The sequence below is a fragment of the Aotus nancymaae genome, unplaced genomic scaffold (genome assembly GCF_030222135.1).
Source record: "Aotus nancymaae isolate 86718 unplaced genomic scaffold, 86718_ANA_hifiasm-v0.15.2.pri h1tg000007l, whole genome shotgun sequence".
In the NCBI taxonomy this organism is placed as follows: Eukaryota; Metazoa; Chordata; class Mammalia; order Primates; family Aotidae; genus Aotus; species Aotus nancymaae.
The window spans coordinates 63557137-63575769 of NW_026988418.1; the positions used below are offsets into that span (position 1 = coordinate 63557137).

Sequence of the window (18633 nt, forward strand, 5' to 3'; positions counted from 1 at the left end):
TGGGGTTAAGTGGAGGCCATTCAACTGGACTCTGCAAACTCTTCTAAAGATTCATTCTCTCTCACCTTCCCTCTCTTCCCCTCCATCTTTGTCCCTCCTCCATCCCCATGCCATGTCTTTGTGTCTCTCTGTGTCTATCCCTCTCCTCCTCCTCTCCTATTTTTTTTTTTTTTTTTTTGAGATAGAATCTTGCTCTGTCACCCAGGCTGGAGTGCAATGGCACAATCTCCTCTGACTGCAACCTCCGCCTCCTGCGTTCAAGCGATTCTCCTGCTTCAGCCTCCTGAGTAGCCGGGATTACAGGCGTAGGCCACCATGCCCAGCAAATAATAAAAATACAAATAATTATGTATTTTTAGTAGAGACGGGGTTTCGCCATGTTGGTCAGGCTGGTCTCGAACTCTTGACCTCAAGTGATCCACCCGCCTCGGCCTCCCAAAGTGCTGGGAGTATAGGCGTGAGCCGCCGGCGCGTCTTTCAATAGTTAGATCTGGCGCTCTTGGCTGCCTCGGACCGACCGGATCGTGGCGCCGGCACCTTTCGTGCGATCTCGGGTGTTCCTACAATTGTTCCACTCAGAGACCGCAAATACTGCCTGGGGCAAACTTTTCCCCGTTAATTACCTTGGAACAACACGTCGCTAATTGCTTAATTACTCTCCGTGCTCTGCGCCACAGTCCCTGGCTGCCCCGGCCGGGCGCTGAGTCTCCGGGCTGGGAAGGAGCAGCGCTGGCGGGCGCGGAGCCCGGCGTCCCCGGCTGGGCTGGGAGGAGCAACCCCGCCGGACAGCGACCACTCTAGAGACCATGGGCCGCAACTCCCTCCTCCAGGGCCGGGCTGGCGCTCCCACGCCTCCTGTTGAATAAAATCCGAGCATCTTCCCCAGCCTTAGAGCTTCGCCAAAGGCCAGAGCGTCAGGTAAGATGATTGACGTTGAGCCCTGGGGAAAGGAAGGCTTGCTCCCTGCCCACCCCACTGAAGGCCCCAGGGAAAGCAGCCCCACCGCATTACCCCGTTTCACGTTTTCATAAAAATCATTGTCTGAAATTACCGTGCTTACCGTGTGTGTGTTTACCTGTTTGGCCTCCCCTTCTCCCTCACGTAAGTTCTTAAGAGCAGGGATCTCGCCTATCAGACTTAGGGGCGCAGCCGACCCTCGGCGGCTTTGTGTGACAAAGGTGAACCGGTCAGGCAGCGGCGTCTCTGCTCCGCGGCGAGGGCAGGGCTGCGAGGACCTCACTCTAGGAGTGGGGCGGGAGCCACATTCCCAGGGTCCTCTTCCGGAAAAAAAGAGCTTCAGAGGGACTTCTGGGGATGGGAGCGGAGGGGTGGGGGTGTTTCCTTCCCGATTGGAGTTCGGGGAAAGGGACTGACACTATGGCACTCTGCCTCTTACTGAGAACGCTACCCAGTCCCTCCCCGTAGAACTGTGCTCTCCCTTTTTGACCACACGAGGGTCACGTGCTTCGTTGGGAACCGCGGTACGGCCTGGAGTCACGATGCCCTCCGCCGCGCTGGCCAGGTCCAGGTGTCTCCCCGCCAGCCCGGGTAGCTGCGCCCGGGTCCGGTGCAAACACCTCGGTGGGGTCCGCAGCGGCCGCCCAGCCCGGCCCCGGCCCCCTGGCCGCCCTGCTCATTGGCTAAAGACAGCCCCCCTGAATTCTCATTGGCTGTCCCACTTTTCCCTCCGCCCCCAGCACCGATCGCGCGCGGCCAGCCGCTGGGGAAGCGGCTCTAAGTCCCTGGCTCGCAGCGCAGGCTCAGCTCCGTGCGGCGAGAGGTGCGGGCGCAGGGGCGGGGAGCTGGCCCGGCGCGCAGTTTCCAGTGGGGCCGGGGTCCCACCCGGGCACTGTCTCTTTGAACCGAGCCCGACAAATGGGCGCATGACGATGGAGAGCAGGGAAATGGACTGCTATTTGCGTCGCCTCAAACAGGAGCTGGTAAGAGCGAAGCTAGCGCCGGGGCAGGGAGGACTGCTCCGCCCCGACGGGCACCTGGCCCCCGGGGAGCCGGGTCGTGAGGAGGGCTAGAGAACAGAGGAGAGGGCGCGGGCCGGCAGGCAGAGGGCAGGGTTTGTCCTCAGGAAAGGGGTCACGAAGAAACTTTGAGCAAAGATTTGTGATGAGACAAGAACAAGTGACAGAGACAGAGGGAGCAAGCCAACCAGGCCGAAAGGTGACACAGAGAACCCCAGGGAGAACACAGGGCACGCCCAGAGACGGCCCGGCGCACGGACGGAGCGGGACTTCGGCGCCGCCGACGCGGAAAGCGCGGGAGCGAAGGCCTGGGGAGCGGGACGGGAGCGCCTGGGTGCAGGGCTGCGCGGGGCGGCCTGGAGCGCGGCCGGCGGGCGCAGCGCGAGCGGGAGGAGGGTGCTGGGGCCTGAACCCTGCCCGGGCAAGAGGTCAGCGGGACCGCTCGCTCGAAGGGAGCCGGTACCGCCCTGGGCCCCCAGCTCTGCCCGGCTTGGCAGAGCTGTCGCGGCTGCGGGGGCAGGCTTGGCCGGCTGTCTGCCCGGGCTTGTCTGGCAGCAGAGAGGGGGCTGGCAGCTGGAAACACGGGGGAGGGCCCTGCGCTGGAGGAGGGGCTCTGCCTGGCAGGTCGCGAGCGGGAGCTGCGGAGGCCCAGCCAGATGTCAGCCCAGGGCTTGGGAAGTGCGCAGGGAGCGTTCGGAGGCCCCAGGGTGTAGGGAATGGGAGAAGTAGCCCAGTCTGGAAGGGGAAATCACCGAACTGGGGGGAGTGGTGTCCGCTAAAGCTATATTAGGGAAAGCCAAGTTGATTCTCACTGGCTTCATATACCACTGCTCCCGCCCCCACGCCACCTGCCACCTTTCTTATTTTTTCACCCACCGGAATTCTGGCAGATATTATGCACATACACCCCCATCTCTGCTTTGCCCATCTTTCCTTCCACCAGCCTCTCTGTTGTGTCTTTGCCTTCGTCTCTTTTTGTCTCTTTTAGTTTGTCTCTCTTGGAGTCGACTTCGCAGGCTCACTTTTCTGCTCTCCTCTTTCTTCTTACTTTCCAGAGCCAAGGGCAACCAGGCCACACAACAGCAGACCTGGATCTAGAAAGGGCCAGCTCATGGCTCTCCGGATTCTGTGACAGCCTTTCCCACTCCCGCCTGCAAAGGCTACACACTCTTCCTGCTTTGGAAGGAACTTGGCAGTGTATTAGGAGCCAGCTCTGGGGGTGGGGGGCAGAGTTCGAAACTGCAGGTGTTCTCATTGATGCTTCCTGACCAAGTCACCCTGCCACTCTTCCTGTCAATCCTACTCCAGAGTCTGCCTGCTCATGTCAACGATTATTTCTCTAGTCCTTCCTCCTGGAGCCCTTTCTGTGGTGACACTCAGATGCAAAAGCTACTGACTCAGAGAAACACTGCTTGAGAGACATTATTCATTGCTCTTCTTCTGGACTCATACCATGCCCCTTCCCATAGTCGTTTTCACATGCTTCTCATGCCAGCTTGGGATGGTTGGCCCCAGCCCACACGTGCACAATTCTCATTTTTTTTCTTTTATGTGTGCAGTACCAGAAAGGTTAAGGTCATCACAGATAACGTCTGAGGTCCAAGACCCATTCTGAGAAAAAGAATCTAATAGAATCCTCCTCCTTGTGCTTCAGACTGGGGACCACACCACCCACCTCAGAATCTGCCTTAATGGAGGGTTTGTGGGTGTTCCTGGCATGGGCTCGAATTTTTAAATCCTACTGATTTGCATTTTTTACAGCACTCTAGGTGGGAGGTGGTGAGGGGAGGAAGACAGAGACTATGGATGCCAGGAGAATAAAAAAGGCAAATAGGAATCTGCACTGAGCTGAGCTTCACATCTTGATTTGCACCGTCTCCTGCCAAGGACTTGAGACCCCAATGCCTGGGAGGAGGAAAGGGAGAGGCTGAAGTCACTGAGGGCCCCATTAGCTTTTATTTGGCCCTTTGTCTGAGCAGCTTCAGCCTTTGACTCTCTTGGAGAGGAAGCCAAATGCCTGGCCTGGGTCCCAGAATGACACTCAGATGGGAGAGCTCTGCACTACCCCCCATGGTGCTCCGCCCCCTCCCCAGTGCCAGCCTGCTCAGACATGAGACAGAGCAGAGGGACAGACAGAGCTAGTAGAGTCTCACTCACACCCAGACACCTCAGTTCAGTGCTTAGGTAGCCGGGCCAAATCTCAGTGCTTTAGTATCCCAACAGTAGCAAAGGGGAAGAAAGTAGAGCTGAGTTAGCCCAGGGTCAGCCCTTTGGCTGCCTCGCCCAGGGACAGTAGGGATTGAATTCAATGCAGTTTACTTGTGGCTGGGGCGAGGGGTGCTTTTGCACTGCAGATGATCCATCCCAGGCAGGATCTCCCTTGCCACCCTGGGGGACATTGTGTTGCCTGGCTCTGCCCTACATTGGTGTGCACACAGGGATGGCCTCATGTAATACTGGTCAAGTTCTACATTCATTTATTTCAGTAAATTTCTTTCAAGAATCAAACATTCTGCAGACACTGTGGGATAAACCTGCTGGAAAAGAAAGCATTAACAGGTTGTGAAATTATCATTGTCAAGGGTGTTTTATGCTCCCTTCCTGCATCCTACCGCTGTCCTTGAACCAAAAAATCTAGACAAAAAGAGTGTGTTCCTGAAAACCCAAGAAGTGGAACTTCCCAATTCCCTGAAGCAGAAAATTTCATTGTAACAAGTGAGCACTGGGAGAAGGCTGAGGGTTTGGGGATCCAGGCTCAATTAGTTGATAACTAGAGAGCTGGCCCTTTTCTTCTGCCTAGAAGGGGAAGGGGATCAGGTTTCAGGGATGAAAAGTGGCAGGAGAAGTAGCAGCAGCTGACACACTTCTTCATTACAATAAGGGGTTGGGGCTGCAACAGCTCAGCAGGGGACACATCTCTTTTCTCCCTCCAGCCGCCAAAGAGGGGCCCTGCCTGAACACAGACCTTGGGACCAGCTGTTCCATACACACAGCTCCCTTGTGGGCTGCCAGTAAATGGGGTAGGCACAGGCACACGGAGGAGGCAGATATAAGATGCTCACAGGGCATCTCTCATGAGTTCAGACCAGTGTAGAACAAATAGAATGTGTAAAGAAAGGCTGAGTGATCGGAGCTCATGAAGTACAGCCAGGCTGGGAAGGCTTCTGGGAGGAGGGAGAGGTTGCAGGAGGCCATCTCTGGGAATGTCTGTCCTAGCTGAGGCAAGGGGAAGCAGTTCTTTAGCTTTTAGTGGCGACGAGTTCAGGGGGTTCTGGCAAATGGTCAAGGACCAGGGCCTACAGGCAAAATAAGGAGAAGGAAAGTAGGAGGTGGAGAAGATACAGTAGGAACAGCCTTCAGATTTTGAAGCAAAAGGGCCAATTTCCTAAGACAGAAAAAAACTTTTGCAAAAGATCTTATAATGCATCTTCCTTGATGTTTAACACTGGGGAAAGGTGACTATGCGACTAGTTGACAGTGTGGTCGATGGGAAGAATGTGGAGTGTAAGATTTGGGGTGAGGCTAACTTCAACTCAAACACTGGCTCTGTGTGACCTTCACCTATTACTTAACCTCTCTGTGCCTTGGTTTTCTCATCTCTAAAATGGGGCTTTTAAAATACCTACTGTATACAGCTACTGTAAAGATTAAATGACAATTTAAGTGTCTCTCCAACTATACGTCTTTTACACGTAGCACAGTATCTGATGGGTTGTAAGCACTTGATAAACTCTTGATGATGGATTGATCGGACAGTTTTGCAAAGAGTCATTCATACATAGAACATGTTTATTGAGTTTATACTGCGTTTAAGGCATTTACTGGCAACTGGCACTGTCATTGCAAACATAAACAGACACAGATCCTGTCTTGAAGAAACTCACAGTTTAATAGGAGATATAATAACATAAATTGATATTAATATTGATATACCAGACATATAATTTATGATGTCATTTAATTGCCAAAACAACGCTAAGAAGTTGTACTTTCATTATTCTCATTTCGTGAATGAGTCAATAAAAACATGGTAAGGTTAAGTCACTTGGCCAAAGTCATAGAGCTGGTAAGCGGAGGAGCCAGGATTCAAACCCAGCCAGTCTGATTGCAGAGCTTATGTTCTCAAGCAGTACATGTATGCAGACCTCTGGGGCAGAAATAGAGGAGTTGTGGCATATAACAAGACCAGGTTCAGTGCTCTGAGAGGGAGAAATAAACTCCAAGTGGGAGATTAGAGAAAGCTTCATGTCATGGAAGAGGTTGCATTTGAACTAGACTTCGAGGGATAAATAGGGACACTCACAGGAGAACAGCAATCCAGGCAGATATTGAAACGACATGACAAAAGGTCCAGAGGCTGTAGTGGTGGAGATGTCTGAAGAGCAGCTGGAGTTTGCCGAGAACATAGAGCGTAATGCAGAGAAAGGGTGGGCAACAGTACTGAAGAGCTGTCGAGGACACACTGTGGATATCATGCTAAAGAGTCTGGCGTTTCCTATATGCATTGGAGAGTAGCCCTGGGATCCAGAAGGTGATATGGGGTAAAGGTGGAGGTGGAAGTAGGGAGAAAATTGAGGTAGGAGGATGAGTTAGAAGGCTATTACAAGAGTCAGGCAAGAGACATTGAAGGCCTGCACCAGAAAGGAAAAAAAGGTTGGGAGGTCCCTCGGATGTTCGAGAAGGTTGCTCGACTGCAATGGCAAAGTGCTAAAGCTGGTCAGAGGGAGGAGGCCTTGTGGAGGCTAAGGGGCAAGCTCTGGGAAGAGGCAGCGTTGGGCTCCTCTCTCCCTCTGTCTGCTCCTTGCCTAAGCCTGTGACCCCCATGGATGGTTCGGTTGGGAAAGTGGGCCCATCCATTTCACAGCCCTCACTTCCTCCTTTCTTTACCCTCCTCCCTCCTGCAGCTCTTGGCACAGTTTCCACTTTACCTTCCTGTTGAGAGTTCCAGCCAAGAGCGAGGGGCTGTGAAGGTCCCTATTCACTGAGCTGGAGAATGGGCCACTTGGCAAAAGCGGGGCTTTTCCCATTTCCGGCCCCCAGCCTCCTCCTAGCTTCCCCAGGGACTGAAAGGAACTGTGTGGGGATCTTGTGAGTAATGGGGTGGGGGAAGTGAGGCAGGGCACACTGCCAGGCCCATGGGCAAAGCTGGAGCCTGTGTCAAAGGATTCTGGCTGGGCTGGGAGAGGGCGTGAGATGGATGGAAGGAGGGCACAGCTGCGGGATCAGTCGGGGCCCAGGGGAGGGATTGGGAAGGGAGCCGAGGATGCTGGCGTCACATTTTCCCATCCCTGCTCCTCCCTCACCACAAAGGGCCCCAAGAGTGCCCGGGGGAGGGTGCTGTCCACGGCCAGCTAACCCCACACAGCTTCTGTAGGGGCTCAGAGCTGGAGGTCCTGGATTGGGGGATCTGGTTCCCGGCTGCATCTTCCTCTCCGGCCCCAGGCAGGCAGTTCCTCTTTCTTCTTTAGATGACTCTGGGAAGAGAAGCCGTCAGTGAAAGGGAGGCCTGGGAGTCCCTCAAAAGGATGACTTCACCTTCTTCCTCCCCATCTGGTGGTGACTGCCCTTTGCACTTCCTGCTGGCTGCCCTGGTTTCTTCTCACAACAATCCCAGGAGGCTGAGAGGTCAGGAGTTAGGATGACATGGAAAGCTCATTGGCCTGAAATACAAAAGCCAGCCTTAGGGTCCTAGGATAAGCCTCAGGACCCCAGGGACCACTGGTGGTGCTCAGGATGATGGAGGCAATACTCTGGGAAAGCTTTTGGTTTAAGATGTCTGTTGATAGGCACCATCTGTCTATGGCAAGTGTAAAGACTTCACACAAGTTCCTTCGTAAGTACACTATTTACATAAACAGATAGGAGATGTCTTAATGGAGACTAGGTCTTATATGGTGAAAATCATGAAGGAGGTCTGGGCAGGAATGCTGGGAAACACTGAGGGAGAAGATGGGCCTCCCAGCCCCCTGGTTTCCTCATCCATTATGTGGGGATAACTCCAGCTGCCAGGCCAGCCCCTTAGAGCTTAGCAGTGGGGATCAGGCAGTGCAGAGGGAAGGGCTAGTGCTGATACCAAGAGTTGCCATCTGAGATTCAGAACCTAGGGCACAAAAGGTGGGCAACTTTGCCCAATGTCACATGGCTGAGTAAGTCCGGTCTGCAGAGGAGTGTGGGGTCCTTCCCAAACACCAGGAGGGCACCCGTGATGCTACAGCTCTAATACAGTGAGGACCCCAGGGGCTGCTTGAAACTGCAGCCATCGAAACGGAGTTTAACATGCAGAACTCCAGAGACAGTGAGGGTGGGAGATGGACTATGCGGTGGTGTGGAGGCAAGGAGCGGGTGAGAAGATCTTTCCTGGCTTTTCAAAGAAAGGATTCCCAGTCTTCACTGGAATATGCTTATGAAGGGTTTTACCTTTGATGGTGGAGCAGGTTAGTTCTGTGTGTGAGAGAGAGACACTAGGGGTGGGTTCAAAGGAGGTGGCTGTTGGATCCATTCCCACTCCAGCTAATCAGGACCAGGTCAACCTTCTTGTGAATTCTCCCAGCTGACCCCTGCGAGCAAGTTGGGTATGATTTGGTGGCTGTTCTGATGAAGAACCTGAGGCTCCAAGACAGTAAGAGACTCCAGAGGAACTCCACAGCCTGCAGCCTGGAGCCAGGTTTAGAGTTACTCATGTCTGCTCAGGATTCTGTGTATCTGAGCCGGCGTCTCTCCTTTCCTCTACCCTCCTTACTGCCCCTGTTTTCCCCCTATTTGGTCCTGAGGCAAGGGAAACCCAGGGACCTGAGAGGATCCCAAGCTCTGGAAGAAGAGGGCAGATCCCAAGCTCGGCCTCCAACTCTTCCTCCTTGGGTGATGGCATCCCCTGGGGTCAGTCAGGAAAGGCTGTTCTGCTGGCTCCTCTCTTAGTCAAGCCCCAGCTGACGCTCCTGGCTCCCCGCTGCCTTGGCCCTCTGAGGTCCCCATAGCTCCTGCTTCCCTTCTCATCCCTCTCCCAGCTGCCTTCCCACCCTTCAGTGTTGGCACCCTGGATATGGCTGGGCTGACTGAGCGTGGCTGGAGAGTGGGCAGGGGGCTGCCAAGGGAAAAATCGGGACCTTCTCCTTGTGCTTCTCCTTGATTAGACCAGCTTTAAGGAATGGAATCCTGTCATTACCATGTGTTAAGTTTCACCAAGGACGAAATGTTGTGGAAGTACTTGGGAAGTTTTACATTAACAGCCAGAATTCACCTAATGCTTTCTTGATGCCATGCAGAGATACACACTACCTGACCTGATCTGCACAATAGCTGTATGAGGCAGGAACTGTTATTCCCATTTTAAAGGATGGAGAAATTTGGCTGGGTGCAGTGGCTTACGCCTGTTATCCCAGCACTTTGGGAGGCTGACGTGGGAGGATGTCTTGAGCCCAGGAGTTCAAGACCAGCCTAGGCAACATAGTGAAACCCTGTCTCCACAAAAAATACAAAAAAAGTTAGCTGGGCATGCTGGCCTGTGCCTGTAGTCCCAGCTACTTGGGAGGCTGAGGTGGGAGGATTGCTTGAACCTGGGAGGCGGAGGTTGCAGTGAGCGGAGATCGCGCCACTGCACTCCAGCCTGGGCAACAGAGCGAGACTCTGTCTCAAAAAAATAAAAATTAAAATTAAAAAACAATGGAGAAATTGAAAAACAGAATGTAAATAACTTGCCCAGGTCACCCAGCTAACATGGCAGAGCTGAGATTTGAACTCTGTTCTATTGTCTCCAGAACCCAAGTTCTTAACCAATACAGGTTATTATTTTGCATATGGGTGCAGTTTCAGCACTTGCTTACTTACATAGGGCCTCTGTTTTATGGGCAGCTTCAATTCATGCATACCCACACATTCATTCTCACTGGCAAACTGCAAAATGTCAGCATTATTTCTTCTGGATTTTTCCACACTGGAAGAGATTGAATGGGGTCATTTCATTCCTCCCACTGCCTCCGACCTGTGCTGTGTTTAGCCTTCTGGAAGGAAGCCTGCTAGTTTGGACTCCTTGCCTCTGGGTGAAATGAAACCTTGGGAAGCAGCCCTGGCCCTTTCTCCCTGTGTAGAGAATTACTGTCTGAATGTAGCAAGCAGCCTGGAGGGGTGATCTGGTCAGTGGCATTCAATATATGTCTTACAGGTATGTAGCAAGTGCAAGGTGCTAGCGAGGTTCTGGGGTGACATACTGATGTATAGATCTCAGCTCCTGTCCTCAAGGGATATTCAATACATATTTCACAAGTAACTGAGCATTTAAACGCATAGAGGACATGGGGAGAGTGCACAAGTGGCAGGACTACAGGGAAGAGCATATTAAATATCACAGAAGATTTCTAACAGGAGCATGTCGGGTATGTCTCAGGGAGCAGGGATATGCCTGGAACTGAAAGCTGGAATTCTGTCCTGGAGGGTCTTGACTGCAGGACTAAGGAGTTTGGATTTGAGTCTGGGCATTGGAGAGACTGATCAGGTGCTCATGTGTCGGGTGGCTCGGAAGCTTTCTAGGAGGCTTCCGTAGCATTCCTGAGGATGGAAGGAAAGAGAGGCGACATTTGTGGAAGGAAAAATCCAACATGAGTAAGTTGGACAGGAGCAGGAGTAGTTGAATGGAGAAGCCAAAAATGACTGAGGCTCCAGGTAGGGAAGACAAGGAAATTGGCATTGGAGGAAGGGGGAGAATAGGGAAATCAGAGGGAGAAGCAGTTTGCAAGGAAGGAACTGAGTTTGTTTTGGTGCTTAGAGTCTCCTCTGACTCTGCTCTAGGTCTTATCAGCTGTAGCTGAGTGCTTCCAAAAGGAAGGGGTCAGTAGAGTAGAAGCAAAGAGGCCAGAGAGAGGGGCTGTCAACAACATGCATGGCCTCCCACAGGCTCTGTGTCCTTGACTGCTGCTGCTGCTGCCACTACTCAGATGATGGAAACTCTGGCAAATCCCAGGGCTGCCAGGGCCTGGAACCACCATTTCTTCTTGCCTGTCTTGGGGAAAGTGCAGAAAGCATGGGCAATCTCCAAGCCCCAGCAAAGGCCTCCTTGCCCTGAAGGGCAGTCAGTCCTCCACTGTCCTGTAGTGCTGCTTCTGCTGGCTCATTGAGAGCCTGTCTGGAACCTCCCATCCCTGCCAGGGCCAGGGTTGGCACGGGAGGATTTGACCCAGGGCCTGGGAGGGTCAGCTGCAGCCCAGCCCTGCAGAGCCTCTGTGCCCACCCTTCCGATACCTTCACCTTCTGGGCTTAGCTCTGTGCATTAAGACAATCCAGGGAGGTAAGATGATCCCACGGGTCTCTGGGGGGCTTAAGAAACAGATGGTCTCCACACATGAGTTTTGCTGTTGGTAACTTGATCAGGAGCTGGGGAGGGAGCTGGCAGGACCAAGGCAGCTTGGGCCCAGGAACTGGGAACCTTGTGAATGTTATCAGACACAGCACCCCCTCCCCAGCCTCCAAATTAGGCCCTCACCCAAGTCACTCTCTTAGCCGCTTCCAGCTGGCAGCCGGGACTCAGGCCTTAAGACACCCACAAAGGGGCTGGGAGAACTGGCCCCCAGCATCCCACTCTGGCTTGGCCAGGGCAGCAGAGCCAACTGGGCTGAGAAGGCAGGAAGAGTGTTGAAGCCAAGTCTGAGAACAGCTGAGAAAGGACAGGTGTTTGGGAGGGAGCAGCAGGCTGGGAAGTGCTGGGTTTTCAGCAAACAGGAGTTTCCTGGTCTCCTTGTCTCCCTCCTGACCAGTCAGATGTGAACAGCAATTATAGGAAACCCCAGGCCTACCCTTTCTGTTGGGGAATCTGAGCTCTTCCTTATCTCCTAATGCCCTTTTCAGCGCTTCCTCACTGTCCTGTAGAGGACAGAGTAGCCTTAAAGTCCAGCTGTGGGTGCAGGTAGCACCACATCTGTGGTCCCAGCTACTCAGGAGGCTGAGGCCAGAGGACTGCTTGAGGCCAGGAGTTAGAGGCTGCTGTTCACTATGACTGTGTCTGAGAATAGCCACCGTGCTCCAGCCCAACAAACATAGCAAGACCCTGTCTCTATATAAAAAAAAAAACAAGAAAGAAAGAAAGAAAAAAAATGCCTAGCTCCACTGCCCAGCCATCTCTAGTCTCGAGGTAGTACAGGTTTGGGCATTCTGTATCTGAAATGCTTGGGGCCAGAAGTGTTTTGGATTTTGGATTTTGGAGTATTTGCATATATATTATAAGACATCTTAGGGATGTATAACAAGATACCTTAGAGATGGGACCCAAGTCTAAACATGAAATTTATGTTTCACATACATCTTATACACAAAACCCAGGGTAATTTTATACAATATTTTTAATAATTTTGTGCATGAAGGAGTTTTGACTGTGTTTTGGCTACCACTTGTCACATGAGATCAGGGCAGAATTTTCCACTTTTGGTCATGTTGTGGCTCAAAAAGTTTTGGATTTTGGAGCATTTCGGCTTTCAGATTTTTGGAGTAGGGATGCTAAACCTGTGTTTGGTAGTTAGGACTGTGGCATCTGGAGTGAGACAATACCATGTTTGAGTTCCAGCTCCATGAGCTATGTGACCTTAGGTAAGTTACTTCATCCCTTCCAGGTTACTCATTGGTTAAAATGAGAAAATAGCAACCTCACAGGGTCTATATAAAGATTAAATGAGATGAAGCACGTAAATCCTTAGCACAATTCCTGTTATATGGCAGATTCTCACAAATTGTTTTTTCCACCATCATCACTATCATCATTTCAGGGAGGCCCAGGGAGGAAAAGGGCTCAGACTCAAAAAAGGATGAGGATGGTCACTACAACCTTGTGCACTTCTAGCTGATCTCAGCCCCACCTCTTACTATCTTACCTTGGGCAAGTTACCTGTCAAATGGGAACAATAATAACAATAATAGTCACTACCTCATAGGGTAGTTGGGGAGATGAAATATATATATATACAGGGTGAGGAGAGCCTTCTTAGGACAGCGCCTGCCTTAGCTAGTTAGCTACCATTATTATTTCCTTAATCCAGTACTGATCTGCACTGCTCTAGGCTATAGAGAGGTGAGGGCAGGTTGGATGACCCTGGAAGTGTGTCAGAGTTTGGGTGGGGGACCTGGGTTCAGGGCTGTGAGAGGCACTGCTGCCCGCCGTGGCTCATAGGCCCCATGCTTTCTCTCTCCCCTGCAGATGTCCATGAAGGAGGTGGGCGATGGCTTACAGGATCAGATGAACTGCATGATGGGTGCACTGCAAGAACTGAAGCTCCTCCAGGTGCAGACAGCACTGGAACAGCTGGAGATCTCTGGAGGGGGTCCTGCACCAGGCAGCCCTGAAGGTCCCAGGACCCAGCTCGAGCGCCCTTGTTGGGAGGGTGGCAGAGGTCCTGCCAGGCCCACAGTCTGCTCCCCTGCCAGTCAACCTTCTCTTGGCAGCAGCACCAAGTTTCCATCCCATAGGAGTGTCTGTGGGACGGATTTAGCCCCCCTTCCCAGGACACAGCTGCATCAAAGCTATGTTCAGCAGGGGTCAGAGCAAGTGGAACCGGATGACTGGACCTCCACGTTGATGTCCCGGGGCCGGAATCGGCAGCCTCTGGTGTTAGGGGACAACGTTTTTGCAGACCTGGTGGGCAACTGGCTAGACTTGCCGGAACTGGAGAAGAGTGGGGAGAAGGGTGAGACTGGGCGGGCACGTGAACCCAAAGGAGAGAAAGGCCAGCCCCAGGAGCTGGGCCGCAGGTTTGCCCTGACAGCAAACATCTTTAAGAAGTTCTTGCGTAGTGTGCGGCCTGACCGTGACCGGCTGCTGAAAGAGAAACCAGGCTGGGTGACACCCGTGGTCCCTGAGCCCCGAACCGGCCGCTCCCAGAAGGTCAAGAAGCGGAACCATTCCAAGGGCTCTGGACATTTCCCCTTCCCAGGCACTGGGGAGCACAGGCACGGGGAGAATCTCCCCACAGGCTGCCCCAAGACCCTGGAGCCCTCCCCCTCAGGCTTTGATATTAACACAGCTGTTTGGGTCTGAATCCTAGAGACAGAAAGTTGACTGAACCTGAAAGGGCCAGGTCCCAGTGCTGGGCCCCTGGGGAGGAGGGAGGGAGGGCGGTATGGCTCTCAAAAGCCAGACTCCAAGTTCCTTTCCCCAAGAAAGGAGGGAGAAGCCAGAGTTCTTGGCTCAGGGCTGAAGGGAATGTGGTTGGGAGAGAGGCTGTCGCAGGGGCTGGCTGGTGAAGGAGGTAAGAGTAGCTGGAGAGCTAGCTCTGTGTGTGTGTGTGTGTGTCTGTGTCTGTGTGTGTGTCTGTGTGTGTGTGTGTGTCTCTGTTGTGTGCATACACTCACTTTGGGGCTGGAGGTGACAGTAGGTGAGAGCAGGGGAGGATACCAGGAAATCTCTCTGACATCTCCTCCACTGGCCCCAAAGACCTCCATTGAACATTCTGTATGGAAAAGAGCCCTAGAGCATCAGGTTCCCCAGAGAGGCCCCCAAATAAAGACCTGTCTGTGGCTCCCCCAGCCTTCAGCTTCTTTGGCAAGACATTGCTCCAGGCACAGGGACTGAACCCCAAGCCTCCTGGGACTAGAGCAGCAGTGAGGCAAAACCCCACCCGCCAGTCCTTCCTGCCTTGGAGGTTTCAGTCCATACCTGGACCCTGGGGAAATGAGCTGAATAAGGATTACAGTGTGTAAGGAACAGCTGGTGAAGCCCCAGACACTCCTGGCATCTCCCCCACTCACAGGGGAAGAAGAATGTTGACATAGCATCGGGCCATTTGAATGCCTTTTCATCTCCATGGTCTCATTTGAAAGTGAGCTAGGTAGGCATGATACCATTTTCCAGATAAGGAAACAAGCTAGATATGCTACCTGTCCAGGAACAACTAAGGCAGGAGGCAGAACAGCCCAGGCCTGACTGCAGAGTAGAAGCTGGACCCTTGAGTTACCAACATCCTCCCTAACAGTTCTTAGAGACCCCCACCCCACAACTGTCTCCTGCACTTAACTCCCACCGGGTCAGAACAGTCAATTCACCAATGAGGCGAAGGTGAACCCAGAAGAAACACCCACTTGATTTTTCAATTCCTAGCTCCATTCCCTGGCCTCCTCCCCACTAGGCGCAGCAGCCCCAGGCCTCCCGTTCCCTCCTCACCTAGAGGCGACTGGAACGGAGGGGGAAGGGCCAGGCAGCAGCTCAGCTCTGGCTTTTTCTAAAGCCGCTATGGGCACGTGGCCCAAACAAAGGCAGCCTAGAGATCCAGACCCCGCCTAGGACCGCCCTGGGAAGCCACTGTCCCTCCCACTCCAGCAGGGAACACCCACTGGCTGGGAAAAGACAATGTGAGTACCCTTTTGGGCCAAGCAAGCCAGGAGGGCACACCCTCCCACTGCCCCTCTCTGCCTTCCACCGATTGTCCCTCAGTTTGACGGGGTGTGACAGCTGCAATTAGAGACAGAATGCCTTCCCGCCCTCAAAGCATTAATAGCAAGTTGGAGAGACAAAACAGTAAGAAAAGGCTCTTCTGCCTGCTTCCTGGGGGGAGTGGAGAGGGGGGCAGAGAGCTCAAGTTGGGGTTGTGGGAGCACAGCCACGTGGTTAAGGTCACCCTCAAATCCTCTGCAGTCAAATGGTGGATGTTTAGTTTTTGGCGGGGGAAGCTACAGGAGGGAGAAAGGTGCTCATGCTTTTTGGGTTTTGCTGAGCACTCGCTATTTGTCAGGTAGTGTGCACATCTCTGAAACTTAGAATGACCCTAGAAGGCATTGTTCTCCAGACACATCTATGGAGGTTATTAGGGGTCATGTAAACTGCCCAGATTAGGCTGCTAGCAAAGGAAAGGACAGAGATTCGAATAGAAGGTTGGGTTATCAGGCTCCAAAACCTGTCTTTTCCTTGCTACCTCTCTACCTGGAGTTTGCCAACTAAGCAAGCGCACTCTGGTGGAACCAGCCCCTGCAAATCTTTTGTGTCTTGCCAGAGAATTCAGACATTTCAGTCTTGAGTGAGGGAACGTTGGCTATGGCTGCCTTTGGAGGTGGTGGTGCTGGTGGTGCTGGTGTGTGTGTGTGTGTGTGTGTGTGTGTGTGTGCGCGCGTGCTTGCGCACGCACGTGTGCACACACAGAAAGCGCATGTGAAGATTCCACCTACTGAATCATGACAGGAGGAAGTCGTGGGCTGCTGGCTGGCGGAGAAGCCATCCAGCAAATTATTCAAGATGACGCCAGCTCCAAGTCTGGAATGAGTCCATGGGAAACCAAGGTACTTCTTGGACATTCACCTACAACTTCATCTACAACTCACCTGTTTCGTGGACTGGTCTCAGTGGTTCAGATAAATTGAACAAAACTTTATGAACACCTCCCAACACCAGGCGTTGTGATAGAAACTAAGAGCAATGAAAAGGACCCAACTCCTGCTCAAAGGGATCTAGTGGAAAATAAGCAGACTCTGAACCACGGGTTAGCCAGAAGAGACTCGGGGGACCGAAAAATTATTTCAACTTGAGCCAGAACAAAAAATTAGGAAGGAACACTTGCTGCCAACATGATTGACAGGTGTCAGCACCTTCACCTTTGTGTTGTCTCCTTCCCCTACACGCTGAAAGCGGTTGCTGTTACTCTTGTTTTACCTGGACAGGCTCAAAGAAGTTAAGCAACTTGCCCAAGGTCCCATAGTGGTAGAGCCGGGATTGAATCAGTTCCAACTGACTTGCAATCTTGTGCTTTTCAGACAATCCCACAAATTGTCCATATCTGTTCCAAAGCCAAATCAAAAGGAACAACAACAAAATCTGCCCTCCCATATTATCCATGGTCCTGCGTGGATCATAAATGGCATGTTGACTGTCCGATGGAGACTTAATTTTCCCTTCCCTTTGGGCACCTCCACAGCAGTGACAGGCTGTATTTTTCTGAAGTGGGGGGAAGAGGTGAATGGGAATGCCTAGGCCCTAACCATACAGGAAGGTGCAGGGAGAGGGAAGCAGTATATATGTGAGGAGATAGTGGAAATTAGTGGAGAAATCAGACAGCTTCATTCTTCTTCCGGGGCTCACTTTATGGTTAATTAGGATATGCAAATGAGCTAGAAGCTCATTTAATACCCTCCCTGACATGTAGCCCCATCCCGCATATGGCCCACTTCCCTGGCAGGTACAAAGGCCACCTGGTTGGTCCAGGTATCTGGAGGGTTCCACCTGATGCTTTGTGGCCTAGGGAATAAAACAGCCTGCTGGGCATGGCCAGTAGGGCCTGCCTGGTCTCCCTCCTTCCTTTCTCTTCTCAGCCTTTCAGACCTGGGACCTCTCTTTTCCCTCTCTCTAAGACACTTCCCTTGCACCCCACCCCTCAGGGTGATCTCTGAATCCAAATTTGCCCCAGGAAGTTTCCTCTGTCCTCTCCACATCCCTACCTCCTCCCCAAAGCCTTGTGGGGGAGAGGATCCTCCATCTTTCCCAAGTTACACCATGGTTTCCTATGTGGCCTGGACAAGAGCCTGTCCCTACCTTCTCCAGAGCCGCCAGAAGCCATCTCAGGTGCCTTCCCCATCCAGTGCAGTTCAGGCACTTCCGCCAGCACCACGGTATGAACACTAGACTTGGAGTGAAGATTTGAGAGCCCTCTCTGTCAGTGTGGGAGCTTGAGCATGTTGCCTGACCTCTCTGAACCTCATGTTTCTCATCTGTGAAAGCTGATAGTGTGGGGCTGCTGTGAGATTTAAAGGACATAATGCACCTAGGGGCCAAGCACTGCCTGGAACACAGTGGAAGCTCAGCAGATACTGGACTACCCATCCCCTTAGTAGAAGCACTAACCATGTGACCCAAAGCAAAAGTGCTTTAAAGAAGTGCTTTCTCTGAGCATTGGTCTCTTCTTCTGTCAAAATATTTATATCAATTTAATATTTCACAAGATTGCAGCAAGGATCAGAGAAGACAAAAGGTGACATGTTTTTGTACACTGTAAAAATACTACCCACCCAGATGGGCTGTTACTTGCTAAATGGTAGATTTACACTGTTCCCCAAGGGATGACATGCACTGGGGAGGTCGGGGAGGAGGTGTGGAGGTGAAGGGCTGAGCTGGAGAAAAGGTGCTTGAGGAGGACCCCACTGCCTAAGGACCTGCTCTAGGAAACATTCCCACCCCCTACACCCTAGCTGCCCCTCACAGTCAACCCTTAAGGACCTCAAATTCTTGGCAAGGGGTAAAGAGTTGAAGGTGCCAAGTCCTAGTGGTTTTGACAAATAGGCCTCTGGTCTGCTCTTTCTGCTCTATAAAACCTTAGTTGCTAGAGTCCCCTATAGCTCCCAAATCACTCCCTTCTTCCTGTCCTCCAGCCACCCTGGAAATGAATGGCCTAAAGGTGCTATGGCTGTCCTCCTAAAATCCATTCCCTCCTGATGGGGTGGAGCCATCTGTGAAGCCTGCCTTCATGAGAGGTCTTGGGGCTCAGGACGGCGCTTCCAGAGAAAGGACGACTGAGCCAGAAAGGCCTAGGGGTAAGCTCAAATTGCAGTCATCCCCTTAGTACGATTACTAGGATGTCCCTTGCCTTCCTTCTGCCTCCTCTACTCAACCCCTAAAACAAACAGTGATGAAACCTCTCTTCCAGATCCCCTCTGAATTTGACAGAGGACTCACTTCCTGGCTTTCTACTCTTCAGTGAGTCCTGAC

General features: G+C 52.4%; 1 protein-coding gene across 1 annotated transcript; it reads left to right on the forward strand.

The window, feature by feature from the left end:
• The first annotated feature begins 1802 nt into the window (after nucleotides 1–1802).
• Nucleotides 1803–17820, forward strand: INKA2 (inka box actin regulator 2). The gene is made up of 2 exons (XM_012468152.2): nucleotides 1803–1940; nucleotides 13150–17820. Exons 1-2 carry the CDS (start codon nucleotides 1884–1886, stop codon nucleotides 13984–13986), a joined length of 894 nt encoding a protein of 297 aa, XP_012323575.1. The 5' UTR covers nucleotides 1803–1883; the 3' UTR covers nucleotides 13987–17820.
• The last annotated feature ends 813 nt before the right edge of the window (nucleotides 17821–18633 follow it).

Excerpts from the sequence above, each read along its gene's own strand:
- INKA2 (XM_012468152.2), top strand. The coding sequence starts at position 1,884 with ATGACGATGGAGAGCAGGGAAATGGACTGCTATTTGCGTCGCCTCAAA. Across the intron at positions 1,941-13,149 it reads GTCGCCTCAAACAGGAGCTG|ATGTCCATGAAGGAGGTGGG; the intron begins GTAAGAGCGAAG and ends TCTCCCCTGCAG.